Below are 18,088 nucleotides of genomic sequence, written 5' to 3'. Positions count from 1 at the left end.
ATACCCCAACAATATGGCTGCTTAAGCAATACCTGAACAAGGACAACACCAATGTAGACATGCTAACATGGAAGGGGCCCTTCCATAGGCAAAGGACCTCAGGTAACTAAGGGGCATTAGGAGCAGGAGAAATAGTCTTCCCTTGGGATGAGCTCCTAATTAGTTATCTAGTACCAGGTGGTTAGCTCTGAGATCATATACACACAAACAACACTAAATGGACTCCTTGTATGCGTGTTAAATTTTATAAGACAGGAATTTGAGAGTGAAAGGGGACCTCATGGAAGGAGATGGGGAAGGAAAGGGAATGGGGAAAATGATGTAAATATATTCTAATAACAATAGTAATAAATGTAGCAGGAAAAGAGCTGTTACTAATGAGTGAAAATGCAGGAGATTGCAGATGTCAGTTAAAATGTTCTCTACAGATGTCTGCCTCCCTCTTACGTGCTTAACGTTTCCACCACAGTGTGGACTTTTAAAACTGTGAGGAAAATAAGGTGCATGGGCCAGTGCAGTGGCTTCACACACTCACACACACACTCACACACACTCACACACTCACACGCACACACACTCACACACACACACACTCACACACACTCACACACACACTCACATACTCACACACTCCCACACACACACTCTAAATACCAAGATGAGATCACTCGGCATCTGTGTTTCTGTGACCGACTCTCTCACTTCACACCCTGCTGCAGCATCCGTGTTCCCAGATGAACAGATCACCTTCTCGTGAGTGTGACTGTCACCCACTGTTTGTGCAGAGCACATTTTTATCTATTTATATTTAAACACTAAGGTTGGTTCCCTGTCTTGGCAATTGTGCACAAGCCCAAATGCACACTAGAATTCAGTTGTCTCTACAACATAGTGGCTCCATCCCTTTGGATATGAACCCTGTATGGAGAACGGTGAACCCTATGGTAGGTCTACTTTTAATTTTCTTTTTTTCCCTCGGGAGCTTCTACACTGTTTTCCAAATTTCCATTGTAAGTTACAACCTCTTTGTTTGAGTATTTTAAATGATTATTGAGACAGGCAAGGAAAGGGACTTTCTCCCCCCACCCCAACAAGTTTTTGTGTCCTTTCTTAGCCCGACTAATGGACAAGACCCAGGGTGATAGACTCCAACTGAACCACATGTTGTGAAGATATAAATTAAACTCAGAAACACAGAAATGGGACTTTCTCCTTAGAGCACACCCCTGGCCTGGAAAAGCCTTTGTCCCAGAATGCACTCAGAGGTCTAGGTGGAGCCTAAGCCAAATTGACCTCCCAGGAAAGTCTCACCATTAGGCATGAGCTCCACCACCAAGGTAGGATAGGCGATGTTGGTACAGCCAACTGATGTGCCGCAGTACTTCTGACATTCCGAGGGGACGACACAGGCGATCTTGTCTAAAGAGAGATGAACGGGTGCATCAGTGAGCTTCCATTGGGTAGCAACGGTTCTGATGGTTGCAGTATTTACCTTAAAGCAACACTTCAAACAAGACAGTCCCACCCGGTACCCAGAAACAGAAGCAGGGAAAGAATGTTTCCCAGCTAAGACCTCTGTGCCATACCCTGTCCTGTTATCCCTGACACATCTGGATGCTCCCACAGCAGAGAAACCTGGCTCTTAGAGGACAGAAAGGAAACAAAGAAAATGATCTGGAGGGGAGGGAGGAGGCACTGCCATCGACCTCAACAGCTTGGTGATGATAATTAGGGTTATCTGTGACCCTGGTTTTCAGGGTTTTTTTGAACAGCTCTTAGATATAGAGTCAAATCCTTAGAAAACCAAGGTAACTCCCAAGATTTGAGAAATCTGGAGCAGTAATAAAGAAATAGACTGTGCGGAGAAGGGAACTAGATATAAAATCTTGGAGAAAATTCTAGAAATTTATATAGAATTTGGCTCAACAAAATTTCTTAAATACTCATTTAGCACTGTACCACACAGCTCCAATTCATACACTTATTGTAAATAAATAAATGCAGTAGCCATTAGGGTATGCACTGTTCTGTTTGCTCAACAGGTATCTCTCAGCATCCATGTGTGAATTGTTTCTGGGTACTTTTTACTCAGTGGATTCCAAAGTCTGCAGAGGCTCAGCCCCCTAAGTAAACAGCATAATACCTGCTCTAACACATGCACATCCTCCCCTGAAGTCATCTGCAGGTTGCTTACAACATAGAATAACCTAGAAGTGCTATGGAAATAGCTGTTGTCCTATGTTGTTTGGAAAAAGTGATAAGCAAAACTTACATGTTTTCATCATAGGTTCAAATATTTTAATATTTTTCAATAGGTGGTTGGTTGAAGATCCACAGAAGTGTGAGTTATGAATATAGAAGGCAATTATATTTTCCTCATGGTGTACCAGCCAGAACAGGAATATGAGAGCCAAGCGGGGCATGCCACCAAGGACAACACAGCCAACGCCTGCCAACTATCCTGGCTTCATTTTGGCGGTGCTTGCCAAATGGTCACTTTGTGGTGAACTGTTCACTTCTTGTTGTTATTTTGCATTTCAAAGCAGTTTTGATTCATAATAGCTAACCAAAAATTATTTGTATTCATAACAACAGGCCAGAAAAAGACCAAAGGTGAATCCGCCAAGGCGGAGCACCTGCAAGAAAACAGCCCATGAAACAGGGCAGAGAGCCAGGGCCAGCGGTAGCTGGCTGGGCCTTGGCATTAGAATTACAAAATAGATTATTAGACCTCACTACAGGCCTGGGGTCCAGGGTGCAGAACTGCAAGTGAGCAAACACTGTTTCCTGGAGAGGAAACCTGGATGATGTCATGAGTGTGGGAGATTAGGAGAAAAAAAAATGAGGAGACAACTGTCAGTGTAAATAAGGGAACTGGTTCTCTCCTTCCGCCTCGTGGGCTCCAGAGATCAAGTCCAGGTTGTCAGGCATGGCGACAAGCTTGCTATCAAACAACTTTAAGTTTTTAAAATGAAAATAAATAGCAAATTGATTTTAAAAGAAATATGTAGGGGCTGGAGAGATGGCTCAGTGGTTAAGAGCATTGCCTGCTCTTCCAAAGGTCCTGAGTTCAATTCCCAGCAACCACATGGTGGCTCACAACCATCTGTAATGAGGTCTGGTGCCCTCTTCTGGCCTGCAGGCATATACACAGACAGAATATTGTATACATAATAAATAAATAAATATTTTAAAAAAAAGACATAGGTAAAGACAACCCCAGGAATTCTGTGTCTCCAATGTGCACACTGCCTGACACAGGCAACCCTGCCGCTTGGTAATCATGGCACAAAAGAAAGGGAACGAAGGAGCCGGAGAGCTTCCATAGTCCCTTAGAGCTACAAAGGAAAAATGGCCTGAGCTCAGGTAGAGGAATTACCTGTGTATAAAATCCGGCTGATCATCCCCGTCATGACCATGAGGAACATGGGCAACAGCTTCAGATAGCCGCACATGGTACATCCGGCCTTCACGTGAGACATGTTTTTAGCTGAGAGGCAGCGCTGCACAATGACCTGTCAGGAACAACCCAGTGAGGAGCTGTGCAGGCTGGGAATTCTGGAACCCCCTGACATGCCAGCTGCCCTGTTTTGGTCTTCAGCCTTGGTTCCCAGCAACCCACACCTTCTTCATTTTCAACCCCAACAGCCTGACAGGTGGAAGTCTCTGTCATGCACCCTTCCTGTACTCCCAGACTACATACCTGGTCTGTGCACCAGTACCACAGGGCGAGGATCGACAGACCAAAGATGAGCCCAGGCCAGGGAATGTCTCCTGTGATAGGATCTCTGAATATGTGGAAAGAGTCGGCCCTGGGAGTGTAACATTCTTTCTTGACAGTCATATTTCCATCAGAAATTATAGATGGAATGGCATTCATGTACTTCTCCATGAAGGCATCATATCCTCCTATTTCAGTGAAAGCTGAAACATTGGTTAAAAAAAAAAAAAACACTGAAACATTTAACTCCTTGTCGTGATTTCATGTCTGAGTATCTTAGACACCAAGAGAACACCAGCATAGGGGAACACCCATGATGTGTCGTTTGGAGTTAATGATCTTCCCTCTAGACCTCAGGCTTCTCATTTATAAAAACGGGAGTGTTAACTGCCCCGCCTTCTAGGAGACACTGGCATTTCAAAGCAACAGCTCGAGGCAGTGCCCTGACTGCACATGATCTGGAGAGGAAGGGAACTCATTAAAGGAAGACTCGGCCTTGAACCACACGCAGACTGTTGTTCTTCAAACCCCAGCTGTCTGCATGGTCTTTAGAACTCAGAACACAGAGTTAGGGACACACAGTGGCCTTCTGGAGACAGGACACAGGCCGGACAGCTGGCCCCAGGGATGCCCGGGAACGGGGCAGGGATCAGAATTCTGCCAGCTCCCATCTCAGCGCTGCCATCCTAGCCTGTGTTTGCTGACCCCAGGGCCTGCGGGGAAAGCAAATGAAAGTCCTTAGGAAACTTAACTCTAGAGTGTAGACAAGAGTCTTTGAATGATGCTCAGAGGGTCCACTAATCATAAAACACAAAATATTTCTTCTATGTCTTCATGACAGCTAGGATTTCCAATGCTGTCTTTATAGACAAAGACAATTTCAAGAAATGATCAGAGATGCCGACAGTGAGTGAACAATTTTTAAATTTTGTCAAATGAAGCACTAACGTGAAAAATCACCCATCACCAACAATGCATAAACTTTGGCCTTTTAACATCACAGTGTGTGCAGGATATAGTTTCAGCCTGCAAACATGGCGTGTGAATCTGTGTGACTTGCTGAGTCGTTAGCCGCATTCATTTTTACCCAGGTTCTCTGCAAACACAGCACCGCATTACCACGGGCCTACACTGGAGACCCTGAACCAAGCTATAGGGAGAGAACAGGGGGCAATTCAAGTATTCCTTGGGTCTGCTCCAACAAGGGTGCTACAGGGGAAGATGATCCCATAAGGATTGCCAGACAGGGCTGGGCCACTGCCCTGAGCTAGACAAGGTGTTATGGGATATTTGTGCACTGTGTGAGGATATATTGCTGTGATTGCTTTAATAAAGAGTCTAATGACCAATATCTAAGCAAGAGAGGTGGGTGGGATTTCTGGAGCAAGAGAGAGGAAGAGGAGGAGGAATCCAGGTACACGGATTATGCCAGGAGATGCAGAAAAAGTTGGACATACAAATTGGAGAGGAGGTTTTAAAAAGTTACATAGTAGAGCATAGATTAATAAAAGCAGATTAATTTAAGTGACAAGAGCTCGTTGGGGGCAAGCCTAAGATAGACCAAGCTTTCATAATTAACAATAAGTCTCCATGTCATTATTTGGGAGCTGGCTGGTGGGACAGAGAAAGACTGGTTACGTCAGAGCAGGCAGGCAGGCCAGCCAGACTTGCTCTGTCTTCTCAGAATTCTATACCTCTGTCCCCACCTGCTTAGTGAACCCCAGCCCCACTTACCAAATCCAGTCAGGATACAAGACCCCACGAGCATGATTGCTGTCTGCAAGGCATCCGTGTAAATCACCGCTGCCAGGCCCCCTAAGCAGGCAAACACAATAGATCACATGGAGCGCACGATGCCCACCTGCTTCTTTTCCTACCCACCACCCTCTCTTCTCCACAGTGCCCCTTCTGAGAACCTCCGCCCCCTGCCACCACCACCTGCCTGCCTTTCCTCCCAGGCCCTAATCCTGCTGCTCAGAATTGTTTCTGGCCTTCGCCTCTCATGAAAATACCTACACAGCCTGGGAAAAGGGAAGACACTTGTCTCTATCTGAGTGGAAAGTACTTGTTGTGAGCTTAATGCTAGGACATGGCTCACAAAGGAATGTTTGCTCTTTTTGACTCTGTAATGGTAGAGATGGAACCCAGGACTACTGTGTGTGTGTGTGTGTGTGTGTGTGTGTGTGTGTGTGTGTGTGTACACATGCACGTGACAGACAGATGTGCCAACTGTAAATTACATTCCCAACCTCTCTAAGAAACGTCTCATCCTCAGGTATAGGGGGCGCCCAAGGAACAGCAAGTCCCGCTGTGGCTCCTCCCCCTTCCTTCCTGCAAAGAACATTTGTCTCTGCCATCCTCAAATCTTACTCCGAAACCTCTTTGTATATCTTTCGTCCACTTCAAAATGGTTTCCAATCTAGTCACATTACATCTAAGGCTCCCAAGGACCCCATACCTGTTTATCGCTCATGCTTTGTGTCTCCTCTCTCCCCGCTACTTTGCAGTAATCACCTGTTTGGTACCTGCGGGCTCGCCTTGCTCCCGATCCCCGCCCCACCCACTCCTGCCACCATTCTCCCTTCACTTACATTTTTTTCACCTAGCATGTCTCTAATTGTCCTAGCTTTGCCACTTTGCCCACAACCTTCAGGCTAAGCCCTCCCGAGCACCTCTGACATTCCTCCTGTCAGGAGGCTGTCCTGACATTCCTCCACCCAGCACGGGAGCTTTCACCGAACATTCCACATGGCTTTCCATGGAGACCAAGAAAATAGCCATTCTCAGACCCTCTCTCCTCTTCCCCTCGCAAGTCTAACCCTGCCTAACCCCGAGCCAGACTGGAGATGCCGATTCGCTTGAATGGACTCACCTGTGATTGTATAAAGGGCGGTGATTGCTAGTAGAATAATGATGGCCAGGTAGATGTCCAGGCCCAAGGCTAGGTTGATGAATATAGCTCCAGAGAAGATGTCTGCCTGGAAGAAGAGAAGCAAGGCATAGGCAGAAGTGAGAGGGGTCATCTGGTCACAGGGGCCATTCCTGGGTTTCCAAGCAAGCCACTTTGACCAAAGGCTGGAGAATTCAAGTCTATTCCTTATATCATGTTAATGAAGTCTGTTGCCTCTCCCTTCCTCTTTCGGAGTGAAGTAGACAAGCGTGTGAAAAATAAACAAGGCAAATTCCGTATTCATGGAATGTCCCTCCCGATGCTGTGCTGTGTTTCTTTCTCTTATTTATCTTATATGTCTGTTCCTTTTGCTTAATAATTCTAACCCTCATGCGCTTACCCTGGAATGTAGGAGTTTTGTCGAAGCTGGTCTTAGATGGCGGGCAGCAGAGCACGGTGCTTTCGGCACGCAAGCAACTGCTTATAAGTGTTGACTAGTCTTTGTCCTGTTTTTATGATGTGCTGCTTGCATCCAACACAGATAGAGGAAACTTCTGTGCTGAATTGAAAAAATAACTAATACAAACTCTCCCTTTTATGAATCCTCTCCTTGGGACCCCCAAAATACCAGGATTCCTGCTAAGAACACCGTAGCTAACTGAATACAGCCGAGCAAGCCCACCTTAGCACTAACTGAATACAGCCAAGCAAGTCCACCTGGCCCAAGGGCTCTGGATTTTGTTTTCAGTTCTTCCTATCTGCCTCAATTTTCTGTTTCCCTGTGGATTTTCCCCCCTCTTCCTTTCCAGGGAATTTTACAGCTTACCTAGGGTTGCCACAGGTGTGTATTATTTTTATACTAAAAAGTATTGACATTTGCTTGTTTCTGTCTATGCTTTTGGGGTTGCAGTGAGGCTGAGATTCTCGAGTCCACTGCTGGACCCCACAGAGATCGTGCGTTAATGTGTAAAGCACAAACTGCCAAGCAAGGTTCAAATCTTGTGGTATTACAAGATGAAAAGTTAAAACTTCAGCAACAGGAGCTGGAGGGGTGGTTTAGCGGTTAAGAGAACTGACTGTTCTTCCAGAGACCCCATTTTCAACTCCCAGCACCCACATGGCAGCTCACACCTCTCTGTAACTCCAGTTCCAGAGGACCCGAAACCCATGGCAAAAACATCAATGCTCATAAAAATAAAATATTTAAGGGGAAAAAAACCAAAACTTCAAAAAAATGGTGAATACTGAAAATGCAATTAAAGAAAATGTTGAAAATTCTGAACTAAATGAGCCAAGCAGCCATTTGCAGAGCCATGTGACCTCACTGGCACAGAGAATCACACACACACACACACACACACACACACACACACACACACACACCGGAACTTAGGCTAAACACTGAGGGAAATGGTGGAGAGAGCAAAACAAGAATGCCAAGATTTAAAAAGCCATGCTGGAAAAGTGCAGTTAGAAGTTGAAAGTTGAGTTTGCTCTTTTGTGACCGCGGAGGAAAAACAGATACAGTGATTGGAAGAAAAGCATAAACTTCCTGGGCGAATCACAGAGAGAGAAGAAAGGATGGCTAATCAAGCTAAGATTAAACTACAGCAAAGGCTCAGAGAAGAGAAGCTCTTCGGGAAACAAACTGAAGAGACTACAGGAGACAGTGGAAGCCTCAGAGGCAAAGATTAGAAACAGATCAGATGGCCTTAAAGAGACAAAAGATTCCATCTGAAGACTGTACAATGCTTCAAAAATGACGAAAGGACAGGCAGAGAAGACATAATGAATTTCAAAGTCTCACTCTGGGTCCTAACACGCCTCCAACAGCGTCCATGAACCACTAATTGTCATTGTCAGCCACTGCTCCTGGCCTGGAACTCTCTTTCCTCATACACAGAAAGAGATGAGGCTTCTCTCTGATTCATAAAACACAAAGAGAACTAGAGAAGAACTAGAGAAACTCCAATCTCCCGGGGAATGGTGGAAGAAGGGGGTGAAGGCAGTGGCTCAACAAAGCACACAGTTCAACATGTGGCACTAAGGCACTTCATCACTGTCTGCCACAATCCAGGAACCACCTTAAGGAAGGCAGAGAGAACATGCTGGGCTGCCTACGCTCCAGAATCCGAGGGTCATACTGATGAGAGGGAAGAGTTCTGAGAGCTTCAGAGATAGCTAGAGTATGTATTGACGGTGTAAAAAGTAAAGGAACTAGTTAATTAAAGAATCCAATTCTCAAATTATTCATTTTTACTTTGTTAAATGTTTCTGGCATTTTTCCTGAAATATGTCCAGTTTGAATTCCTTTTTCCTCCTCTTTGAGCTATCTGCGCGTCAATAACAAGATCAGCAAATGTCTGGTTTACTATATACAACAGATATAAACCTTAAGATTTTTGGAAAGGAAGACTACATAAGAGTCTAAAAAACACTCTAAAGTTTCTAAATATAAGCTCATTATAGAAATCTTTACTTTTTTAAATGTTGTGCACTTAGTTTATTAAATAACTTGATAAATATTTTTGTACTTCAAAAGTATTCATGTTTGTCTGGCTGTGTTTTCAAAGCTGATCGCTTTGTATCAATCGAGCAGCCAGCCAGGTTTGTTATTGTCATCCTCCTCATCATTGTCACCATCATCATCGTCATCATCCCAGGAGGGAGTCCCTCTCTCAGGCAGCAGCTGCCTGTAGTTCCTTGTCTAGGAGTGGGACCCCCTGAGACCGATCCCCTTCTGTGTTAGCATTCTGTTTCAGTGCTGCCATTGTTCCTGTCCTGTTTGTGCAGGCATTATACAGACAAACAAATACATGGATATATACATATATATGTCAAAAATAAGTTTTTAAAGACTATCAATATGAGCGTAGGGTGATTTGGAAGGGGTTGGAGGAAGAGGATTTGGAGGTACTGGGAGAAGAAATGGAAGGGGGAAGTAATATGGTTATATTTTAATTAAAAATGTATAAAAAGGCCATCCGTGCCTTCTCCCCCAGCCTGCCAAATATAGCATGGGTACCACATCTGGTACCCTGGTCTATTCTAGTCAATCTTGCCTACACCAAAACCAACCTCCAAGCTTCCACCAGTCCCTGTCCTACCTACCACCCACTACAAGTCACATCCAGCCAGACATCCCGCTTCTTTCTCAAAGTCTAGCCCCTGAGTTTCCCTGACCTCTCATCGCATCTTCTCCTGAACCCACCAGATCTAGTCTGGATCCAGCACCTGGGGTCTAACCTCTGCGGACTGTACCACAAATAGTCTTGAGGCGTCTGCCAGGACCCTCCTCTCTACTTACTCTGAAAGTCACAGGTCTCTTGCATGCCATACCCAATCTTTCCAGCCAGATCTACACCCACACACCAGGCATGGACCGGGAAGCCCACCCTGACCATCAGCCTAGTCCCCTCTGTCCACCTGACCTTCCACCCAAGGCTTTTGTAACCTCCAGGCCCAACCTGCAGGCACATGCTCTCCTCTGTCCAACCTGCTCTGTCCACATCAGAACTAACTACAGAAGCCCATACACCAGATGTCATCACAAAAATACAAACAATATGAATCTCTCTACAACCATCGTTCCTGTAGAAAGATTCCCCAGTGAGAGTTACCCACAGCATAGCAGGGTTAAAACACTAAAGCCACAGAACGAAGATGGTGTATTCAAAGCTGAAAGAAAAAAATGCAAGTCATATATAAAGTCACACGTCAGAACCACAGCTGGATTCCCAGTGGAAATTTTGGCAAGTCAGAAGAGCCTGGAGCAACGCATTCCAAGTCCTAAAAGACTATTATGTCAACCCAAATAATATACCCGGCAAAGCTATTTGCCATGACTGAAAGAGAAAGAAAAATTCTCCATGACATAAACAGCCTAAAAACTTTTATCCAACAAACCAAACCCAAGGAAAATGAGGAAGAAACATGGGGAGTGGGTGCTGAGGAGAGAAGTGAGCACAGCAGTGAGACCACAGGAAGAAATCCCAGCCATGATGATTAAAGCACAAGTGAAATCTTGCCGCTATCCCAGCCTTCCTTCCCTCCCTGCATCTCTGTCAGTGGTTGATACCTAGGAACTCTCTCTACTCAGGATCCCCAATGGCCACACCTGCAGGGACTTAGGTAGGCAAATCTCACTGTCCTTCCTGTCCTCTATACTGTCTCTCCATTCTCTCCCTCAGCCCAGTAACAACCTGTTAACAGGTGCCCATCCTTCACCTCAGCTAATTCACCTCCTCCACCTCCCCACTCACCTCCTCCACCTCAGCTAATTCACCTCCTCCACCTCCCCACTCACCTCCTCCACCTCAGCTAATTCACCTCCTCCACCTCCTCCACTCCATTCACCTCCCCCACCTCAGCTTTCTTCTCCTCCATCCACCTCAGCTCTGTTAACTTTCCACTTACTGGAGACTCCAACTCTGGGTTCAGACTCAGGTTCCTGCTAACACTTCCACCCCTGTCTCTCTGGACAATTCTCTGTTGTTCTGAAACCTTTTTCAGGAACTCCCTTCCCACCACACTTCCAGCTCCCTCAGGGACCCTCTTATAGTCATGAAGACATGATTTATAATCATATAAGATTCCCCTTAGTGCTTTCCTGAAGCACCTCTCGGTCCTTTCCTTAGCCCACCTCTATTGCTCTCTGCCATCACCAACCCTGCAGGAGCACTCCGTATCAGAAAACTGCAGCCAGCACACTTCCCTAAGATGCAGAGAGGGAACAGAAACCAAGAACTAAAACACCCAACCAACTAAGACAGGACCAGAAATCAAGACCTCGAATCATCCCAATCTAAGAGGCCTAGGGAAACAAGGAATGCACTCCTAAGAGACAAGTTCATAGCCGTAAGTGCCTACATCAAAAGCTTGGAGACACCTCATAATAGTAACTTAACAGCACACCTGAAAGCTCTAGAACAAAAGAAATCACACCCAAAGAAGTGAAGTCAAGAAGCCACCAAACTAAAAGCCAAAAACCAATAAAATAGAAAGAAAAAAGACAATACAAAGAATCAGTGAAACAAGGAATTAGTCCTTTGATAAAATCAATAAGATTGGCAAACCTTTATTCAAATTCATAAAGGGAGGAGAGGAGAGAGAAGATCCAAATGAACAAAATTAGAGATGTAAAGGGGGACCTAACAACAGACACTGAGGAAATCCATAGACTCATGATGAGATGCTTTAAAAACCTGTGTTACGCCAAATTGGAAAACCCAAAAGAAAAGAATCATTTTCTCAATGTGAACCACCTACCAAAGTTAAATCAAGATCAAATAAGCAATTTAAACAGAACTGTAATGCTCAGTGAAATTAAAAGCAGAATTTAAAAGTCTACCACCCCAAAAGGCCCAGGGAGAGATGGTTTTAGTGAAGAATTTACCAGGCTTCAAAGAAGAGTTAATCTCAATATTCCTCAAATTATTCCATAGAATAGAAACAGAAGGAATAGTTCCTAATTCTTTTACAAGGCCATGGTTGCTCTGATACCTAAACAACATAAGACTCAAGAAAGAAAGAGAATTATAGAAAATTTTCCCTTATGAACATAGATGCAAAATTCTCAATAAGTACTTGCCAACTGAATCAAAGAACACATTGAAATGATTGCCCACCGTGAACAAGTAGACTTCATCTCAGAGGCACAGGGATGGGTTCACATATGATAACAATAAACGTAATCCACCAGATAAGCAAATTGAAGACAAAAACACATGATGATCTTGTTAGACGCACAAAGGGCCTTTGACTTTGATAAAGTCCTGGAGTAGGAATACAAGAGATACCTTAGCACAATAAAGGCAGGTTACAGCAAGCCCATAGCCAACATCAACTCAAAGAGAGAGAAATGTGGAATATTCCTTTACACTATGAATATATGTCACTGTGATTGGTTAATAAAGAAGATGGCTGGCCAATAGCTGAACAGGATAAAGTGAGGTGGGAGAGCGAAGCTGAAAATGATGGAAAGAAAAGGGTGGATTGGAAGAGTCACCAGCAGACGCGGAGAGAAGTAAGGTGGGCATGCCGTACTGAGAACAGGCACCAAGTCACATGGTAAAACAGATAAGAAATATGGGTTACACCTGGAAATTGGAAACAGACAAGATTGCCTGACAAAACTGGGAGCATGGGGGCGAGGAGTAGAAGGAAGGGGAGACTTCATCTTACACTGTCAGGATGGCTAAGATCAATAAAAGTGACAGCTCACACTGGTGAGGATGTGGAGCAAGGGGAGCACTCCTCCATCGCAGGTGGTAGTATAAACTTGTACAGCAACTACGAAAATCAGTGTGCCTGTTCCTTACAAAGATAGGAATCAATCCATCTCAAGATCCAGCTACCACTCTTGTGCATATACCCTAAGGACACTTTATCCTACCACAGACACACTTGCTCAACCATGCTCATAGCTGCTCCATTCATAATAGCCAGAAGCTGGAAACAACCCAGATGTCCATCAACAGATAAAGATAAAGAAAATGTAGTATATATTACTCAACTATTTTAAAAATGTCATTTAAATTATTTAAACTGGGGGCTGGAGAGATGGCTCCATGGTTAAGAGCACTGGATGCTTGGGTAAGAGTTGCTCTTCCAGAGGTCATGAGTTCAATTCCCAGCAACCACATGGTGGCTCACAACCATCTGTAATGAGATCTGGTGCTCTCTTCTGCCATGTGGGCGTACATGGAGGCAGAATGTTATATACACAATAAATAAATAAATCTTAAAAAAATAATTAATTAAAAAAATTATTTAAACTATTTAAATGTCATTTAAAAATGAAATCATGAAATTTATAGGTAAATGGATGAAACCAGAAAAATATCCTGAGTGAGATGCCCCAGAACCAGAAAAACAAATATAGTATATGTTCATTTATATGTGGATGTGAGCCGTTAAGTCAATGATAACCAAACTACAATCCAGAGAATCACAGAAGGCTGGCATAGAGAAAGAGACTGGAGGGAATAGAGAGATCTCCCCAGAAAAGGGAAATAGAACAGGTAATTATATATGGGTTGGGAACTGGAACAGGAGGGTCGAGTGAGGAGAGGAAGGGGAGAGGGAGTTGAAGGAGGGAGTACAGGGAGAGACGACTGAAATAAAGGGGTATTTTGAGGGATAGTATAAAGAACTAGTACAGTAGAATCTCCACTAAATATATACACATATGAAGGCAATATAAATGAAGTTGCCAAGGAATGGGGGATATAGAGTCCCAGCTGGACCTCTCTTGCATCAACTGAAGTTTCTAGTAACAAGAATGGGTTATGTCTAATGAGCTCTTAGCCAAAGGGCTCCCATGGGAACCCCCAAAATGACCCAGGCTATTGTCAAGGCTATAGACTGCTTTCCACAAACTGAAGACAACACCTATACAATGCCCTGAGTTTGAAGAAAGAGGGGTGGCACCATGAATGTGAGAAGGAGCAAGTGTGTGTACGTGGGGAGTGGTTCAAGGGAGGGGAGGAGGGGCAAAAAGTGTAATGATGAAATAATCTCAAGGACAAGAAAAAGGTTTTAACAAAAATGTGTGTAAAAATTAAAAATAAAATAAATCTAAAACAAAATATTGAAAGCTAAATGATCACTTTTCTGGAATATTTTCTACACAGAGAAGTCTTTTTGAAAGAAAGCTAACAGCTCAGTCACCAGGTGCCCTGGAGTGGGGGACATGCAGACATTCTGGAGTGGGGGGGCCTGCAGACATCCCCTCCTGCAGTGGGAAACAGAGCACATACAGTCCAGGCCATATGTATGTGACCCTTCCCAAAACTGGAACTGTTTGAATTAAACCTAGAAGCTTTAAAGCGTTTTTTAATAGTTTCTAATTAAAATTTTCAAACGGTCTAAAGAAAACTTACATTTCAAAGTCATCATTGCCAAAGTTGGTCTGCCTTTGTGATTCTTTAATACTTTGCTGAAAGATGGGTATCAACACCATAGACAAAGCTCTCTACCCTCCAACAGTGTGATTATGAAGATAAAAAAAACTGGGAAAGATTTATAACTTAATAGTTAAAGAGGGGAAAGACAAAACATGTGTGTATTTCTATATCTGTGTGTATGTATGTGTGCCTGTGTCTGTGTGTGCCTGTGTATGTATGCGTGTGCACATGCACAAGTATGCATGAATGTATGCCCAGATGGTATTGGATATTGAACCCAGGACCTTGTACATGATAGGCAAAATCTCTGCCCCTGACCTATACTGGGCTGCTGTGCATGTCCTTCTTGTAACTCTAGACATAATATGCACAAGACCAAAATATAAAAGGTTTTATAGATAAATTATAGAAGTATGGGTATTTTCACTGCCTAAAATTCTTCTTAAATGTCATTAATTCCATACACTTTCAAAGATGGTGCAGAAACAATAAAACAATAGGTTCTTAACTGATATGAGATGTTTATATATATAGTGAAAATATGGGATCATAATGGAAGACTATATCAAGACAGTCCACTTTCTAAGAAGTGGCTGAGATTAAGGGTAGATACCGCTAAGTTCTGATTTGTTTCTTTTTTAAATGAATTGCTGGGATAAATAAAGTCTGAGTGGTAGATATAAAAAAAAGTGTGTGTCATATTATTCTTTGTACTTTTGAAGGGCGAAACATTCGGGGCAGGTTTTTTCATTTATAAACTTGGGAGATGAGTTAGAGAATACACTGCCAACCTTGGTATAAATGTCTCCTGTATCCTCACTGTGTCTCATAGGTCATCCCAGATCACTCCTTTGCTAAGATTCTATTAGCACTAAAAGAAAGGGAGAAACAGACCAAAACGGGAGGGAGGAACAAAACAGAGGAAGAGAAGAAGAAAGGGAGGGGAGGGGTAAAGAAGAAACTTTCTCAGAGCAGCTAAGCACTACCAACCTGAAGTAACAATTTTAAAGTATATCCTTCAAAGCCAAGAACAGATATTCCTTTTCTACAGGGGTAGGAAGCCAAGCATGGTAGCATTGGCTCAGAGTCCCAACTGTTAGGGACACTGAGGCAGGAATGTCATCACCTCAAGACCTACAGAGTCCAAGGCTAGTCTGGACAACTTAGGTGAGAATTTATCTCAAAAGTTTTTTTAATTTAAAATAAGAAAATTTTAAATAGCTCAGTGGTGTAGTGATGGCCTAGCATATACAAGGCCCTGGGTTCATTCCCCAGTAATACACATACCCACAAAAATGGTATTGGAAACCATTCTCCTTATCTTCTCTGGCAAAGGCTGAGACAAGAGCACAGCCCAGTACAACATAAACACATTGGCTTATGCTCTGTGGGATTTCCAACAAAACCTTGGTTATAGCAGTGGATGAAAGTTTGGGTTCAACCCAAGCATCATTCTTATTACTCTGAGAGCTGCGCTGAACTCTGTCCATGGGACTCTTGGGAAGCAATAAAACATGGTTCCCACTGGGAAACCTCTGAGAGTAACAGCCTTGAGCAGGTTACCTGGCCTCAGCTCAGAGGTTTAAATCCCTGGGATTTTTATTTTATTTTATTGAGACAGGATCTCTCTACATAGCCCTGGCTATCCTGAAACACACTATATAGACTGGAATGGCCTTGAACTCACAAAAATCCTCCTGTCTCTGCTCTGAGTGCTAGAATTAAAATCATGCACCACCATACCTGCCCAACCCTGGGAGTGTGTGTGTGTGTGTGTGTGTGTGTGTTTGTGTGTGTGTGTGTGTGTGTGTTTCCTGCCCTTTCTGATCCTAACCAAGATATCTCTGAGCACCCAGTAAGTTCTCCCTGGCACTAAGGTTTCAGATGGAGAAGTCTCATTACTCAAATTTCTCTTGCTGTTTGTCAAAGTGAACAGTCCAGGTCATAAGCATCAAACATTAAGCAAGCGCAAAAGCTTTTATTGCTACCCAGAGACCTAAAATGTGCAGCCGGGGTTGCTGTTAAAAGTGTATTGAAGTCATGGTCTGTGATAACAGCTCTGGGAAATGGAAGACAGGACAGTCAGCTGTTGATGATTCATAAAATCTGAAGCTTTATCTCAACTGATTGGACGTATTTGATTGAGATACGCTACGTCAGCAAATCTCGCAGAACAAAATGCCTCTCACAGACTGATGTAGCAGGTGTTCAAGTGAACCATTAAAAAAAAATCCACGGACGCCGGGCGGTGGTGGCGCACGCCTTTAATCCCAGCACTCGGGAGGCAGAGGTAGGCGGATCTCTGTGAGTTCGAGACCAGCCTGGTCTACAGAGCGAGTTCCAGGACAGGCTCCAAAGCCACAGAGAAACCCTGTCTCGAAAAACCAAAAAAAAAAAAAAAAAAAAAAAAAAAAAAAAAAAAAAAAAAATCCACGGAGTGACAAAGAGACATGATCACAAGGTGACAGCCACAACTGAGTCTCCTTGCCGCTGATAACCTATACCTGCAATTCCCTGTCTTCCTCTTCTACCAGAGATACACCTACTAAATCCCTACATCCCTCCAAACCCCTCCTAGCGGGTCCTTAACTATTCCTTGTCTGGATATGAGTCTCACACACCCTCTGTGCATGCACACACACACACACACACACACACATCCCTCTTTAATATAAATCCTTACCACTGCTGTTTGAAAACTAACTCTGTATCTATGAGCCCTGTGTTCCTGAACATCAGGATTCCAACAGGTATAGCTGTAATTTTCCTAAAAATGTCATCTTATGCTGTAAAGTGAACCTAAAGCCAACCAAATTTAAACCTTTTTTCTGCGTACACACCCTTCCTTCACCGTCATCACACACCCACTCTGAAGCAGATGCTTCCTCCATGTAGTCCTCCCAGGGCCTTCTTTCAGCCTTCGGGTACAGTGTGCATTATAAACCTCTTCATTTTCCCTGAGGTTTGAGTTTTGACCTGATCTCCACAGAGGAATGTAAGATTGACACAACAGAGATAACATAGGTTAAAAGATGTGGTGTTGGGAAACCTACTACTTATTCCAGTTCTGCTCCCGTTGAGACTCACAAAGCCCTTCCCCTCTCTGCAGTTTATCCATCTGTAAACGTCCATCTGCTTAGGACACAGGGTGAGACACTCTATTCCTTTCCATCATTCTCTGGCTTCATCTCACCTGAACACAGGGTGGGATTGTGAGACTGCAAGCATTGAACCAAGAGCTGGACAGCTGTGGGTCTGTACATCAGCTATGTGTGCACATCTGTGTGCCGCTGGACAGCTGTGGGTCTGTACACCAGCTGTGTGTGCACATCTGTGTGCTCTGGACAGCTATGTGTCTGTATCCCAGCTGTGTGTGCACATCTGTGTGCGCTGCACAGCTGTGTGTCTGTATCCCAGCTGTGTGTACACTTGTGAGACTGCATGGGTCCTTGCCAGTGTGCCTGTATCCACACATGGAAGTCAGAGGGAAATGTCCCGAGTCGGTTCTCATCTTCCAGCTTCTAAAGACAGGATCTCTCTTGTTGTTTCTCTATCAGCTATTCCAGGCTA

General features: G+C 43.9%; 1 protein-coding gene across 2 annotated transcripts in view; it reads right to left on the bottom strand.

The window, feature by feature from the left end:
• Positions 1-18,088, bottom strand: part of LOC121436431 (sodium/glucose cotransporter 1) — a 66,783-nt gene that overhangs the window by 10,946 nt on the left and 37,749 nt on the right. For both annotated transcript variants that reach the window (XM_041636310.1, XM_041636309.1), the window contains exons 6-10: positions 6,594-6,699; positions 5,456-5,536; positions 3,704-3,924; positions 3,380-3,515; positions 1,312-1,419 (exon numbers count right to left, since the gene is read on the bottom strand). In XM_041636310.1, coding sequence (XP_041492244.1) covers positions 1,312-1,419; positions 3,380-3,515; positions 3,704-3,924; positions 5,456-5,536; positions 6,594-6,699 — 652 coding nt within the window. The remainder of the gene's footprint in view (positions 1-1,311; positions 1,420-3,379; positions 3,516-3,703; positions 3,925-5,455; positions 5,537-6,593; positions 6,700-18,088) is intronic.

The sequence above is a fragment of the Microtus oregoni genome, unplaced genomic scaffold, assembly GCF_018167655.1.
Source record: "Microtus oregoni isolate MIOR12 unplaced genomic scaffold, Mior012 000049F_ref0000343, whole genome shotgun sequence".
In the NCBI taxonomy this organism is placed as follows: domain Eukaryota; kingdom Metazoa; phylum Chordata; class Mammalia; order Rodentia; family Cricetidae; genus Microtus; species Microtus oregoni.
Note: the sequence above shows the minus strand (reverse complement) of the source record. Positions and strands in the feature narration are given on the sequence as shown.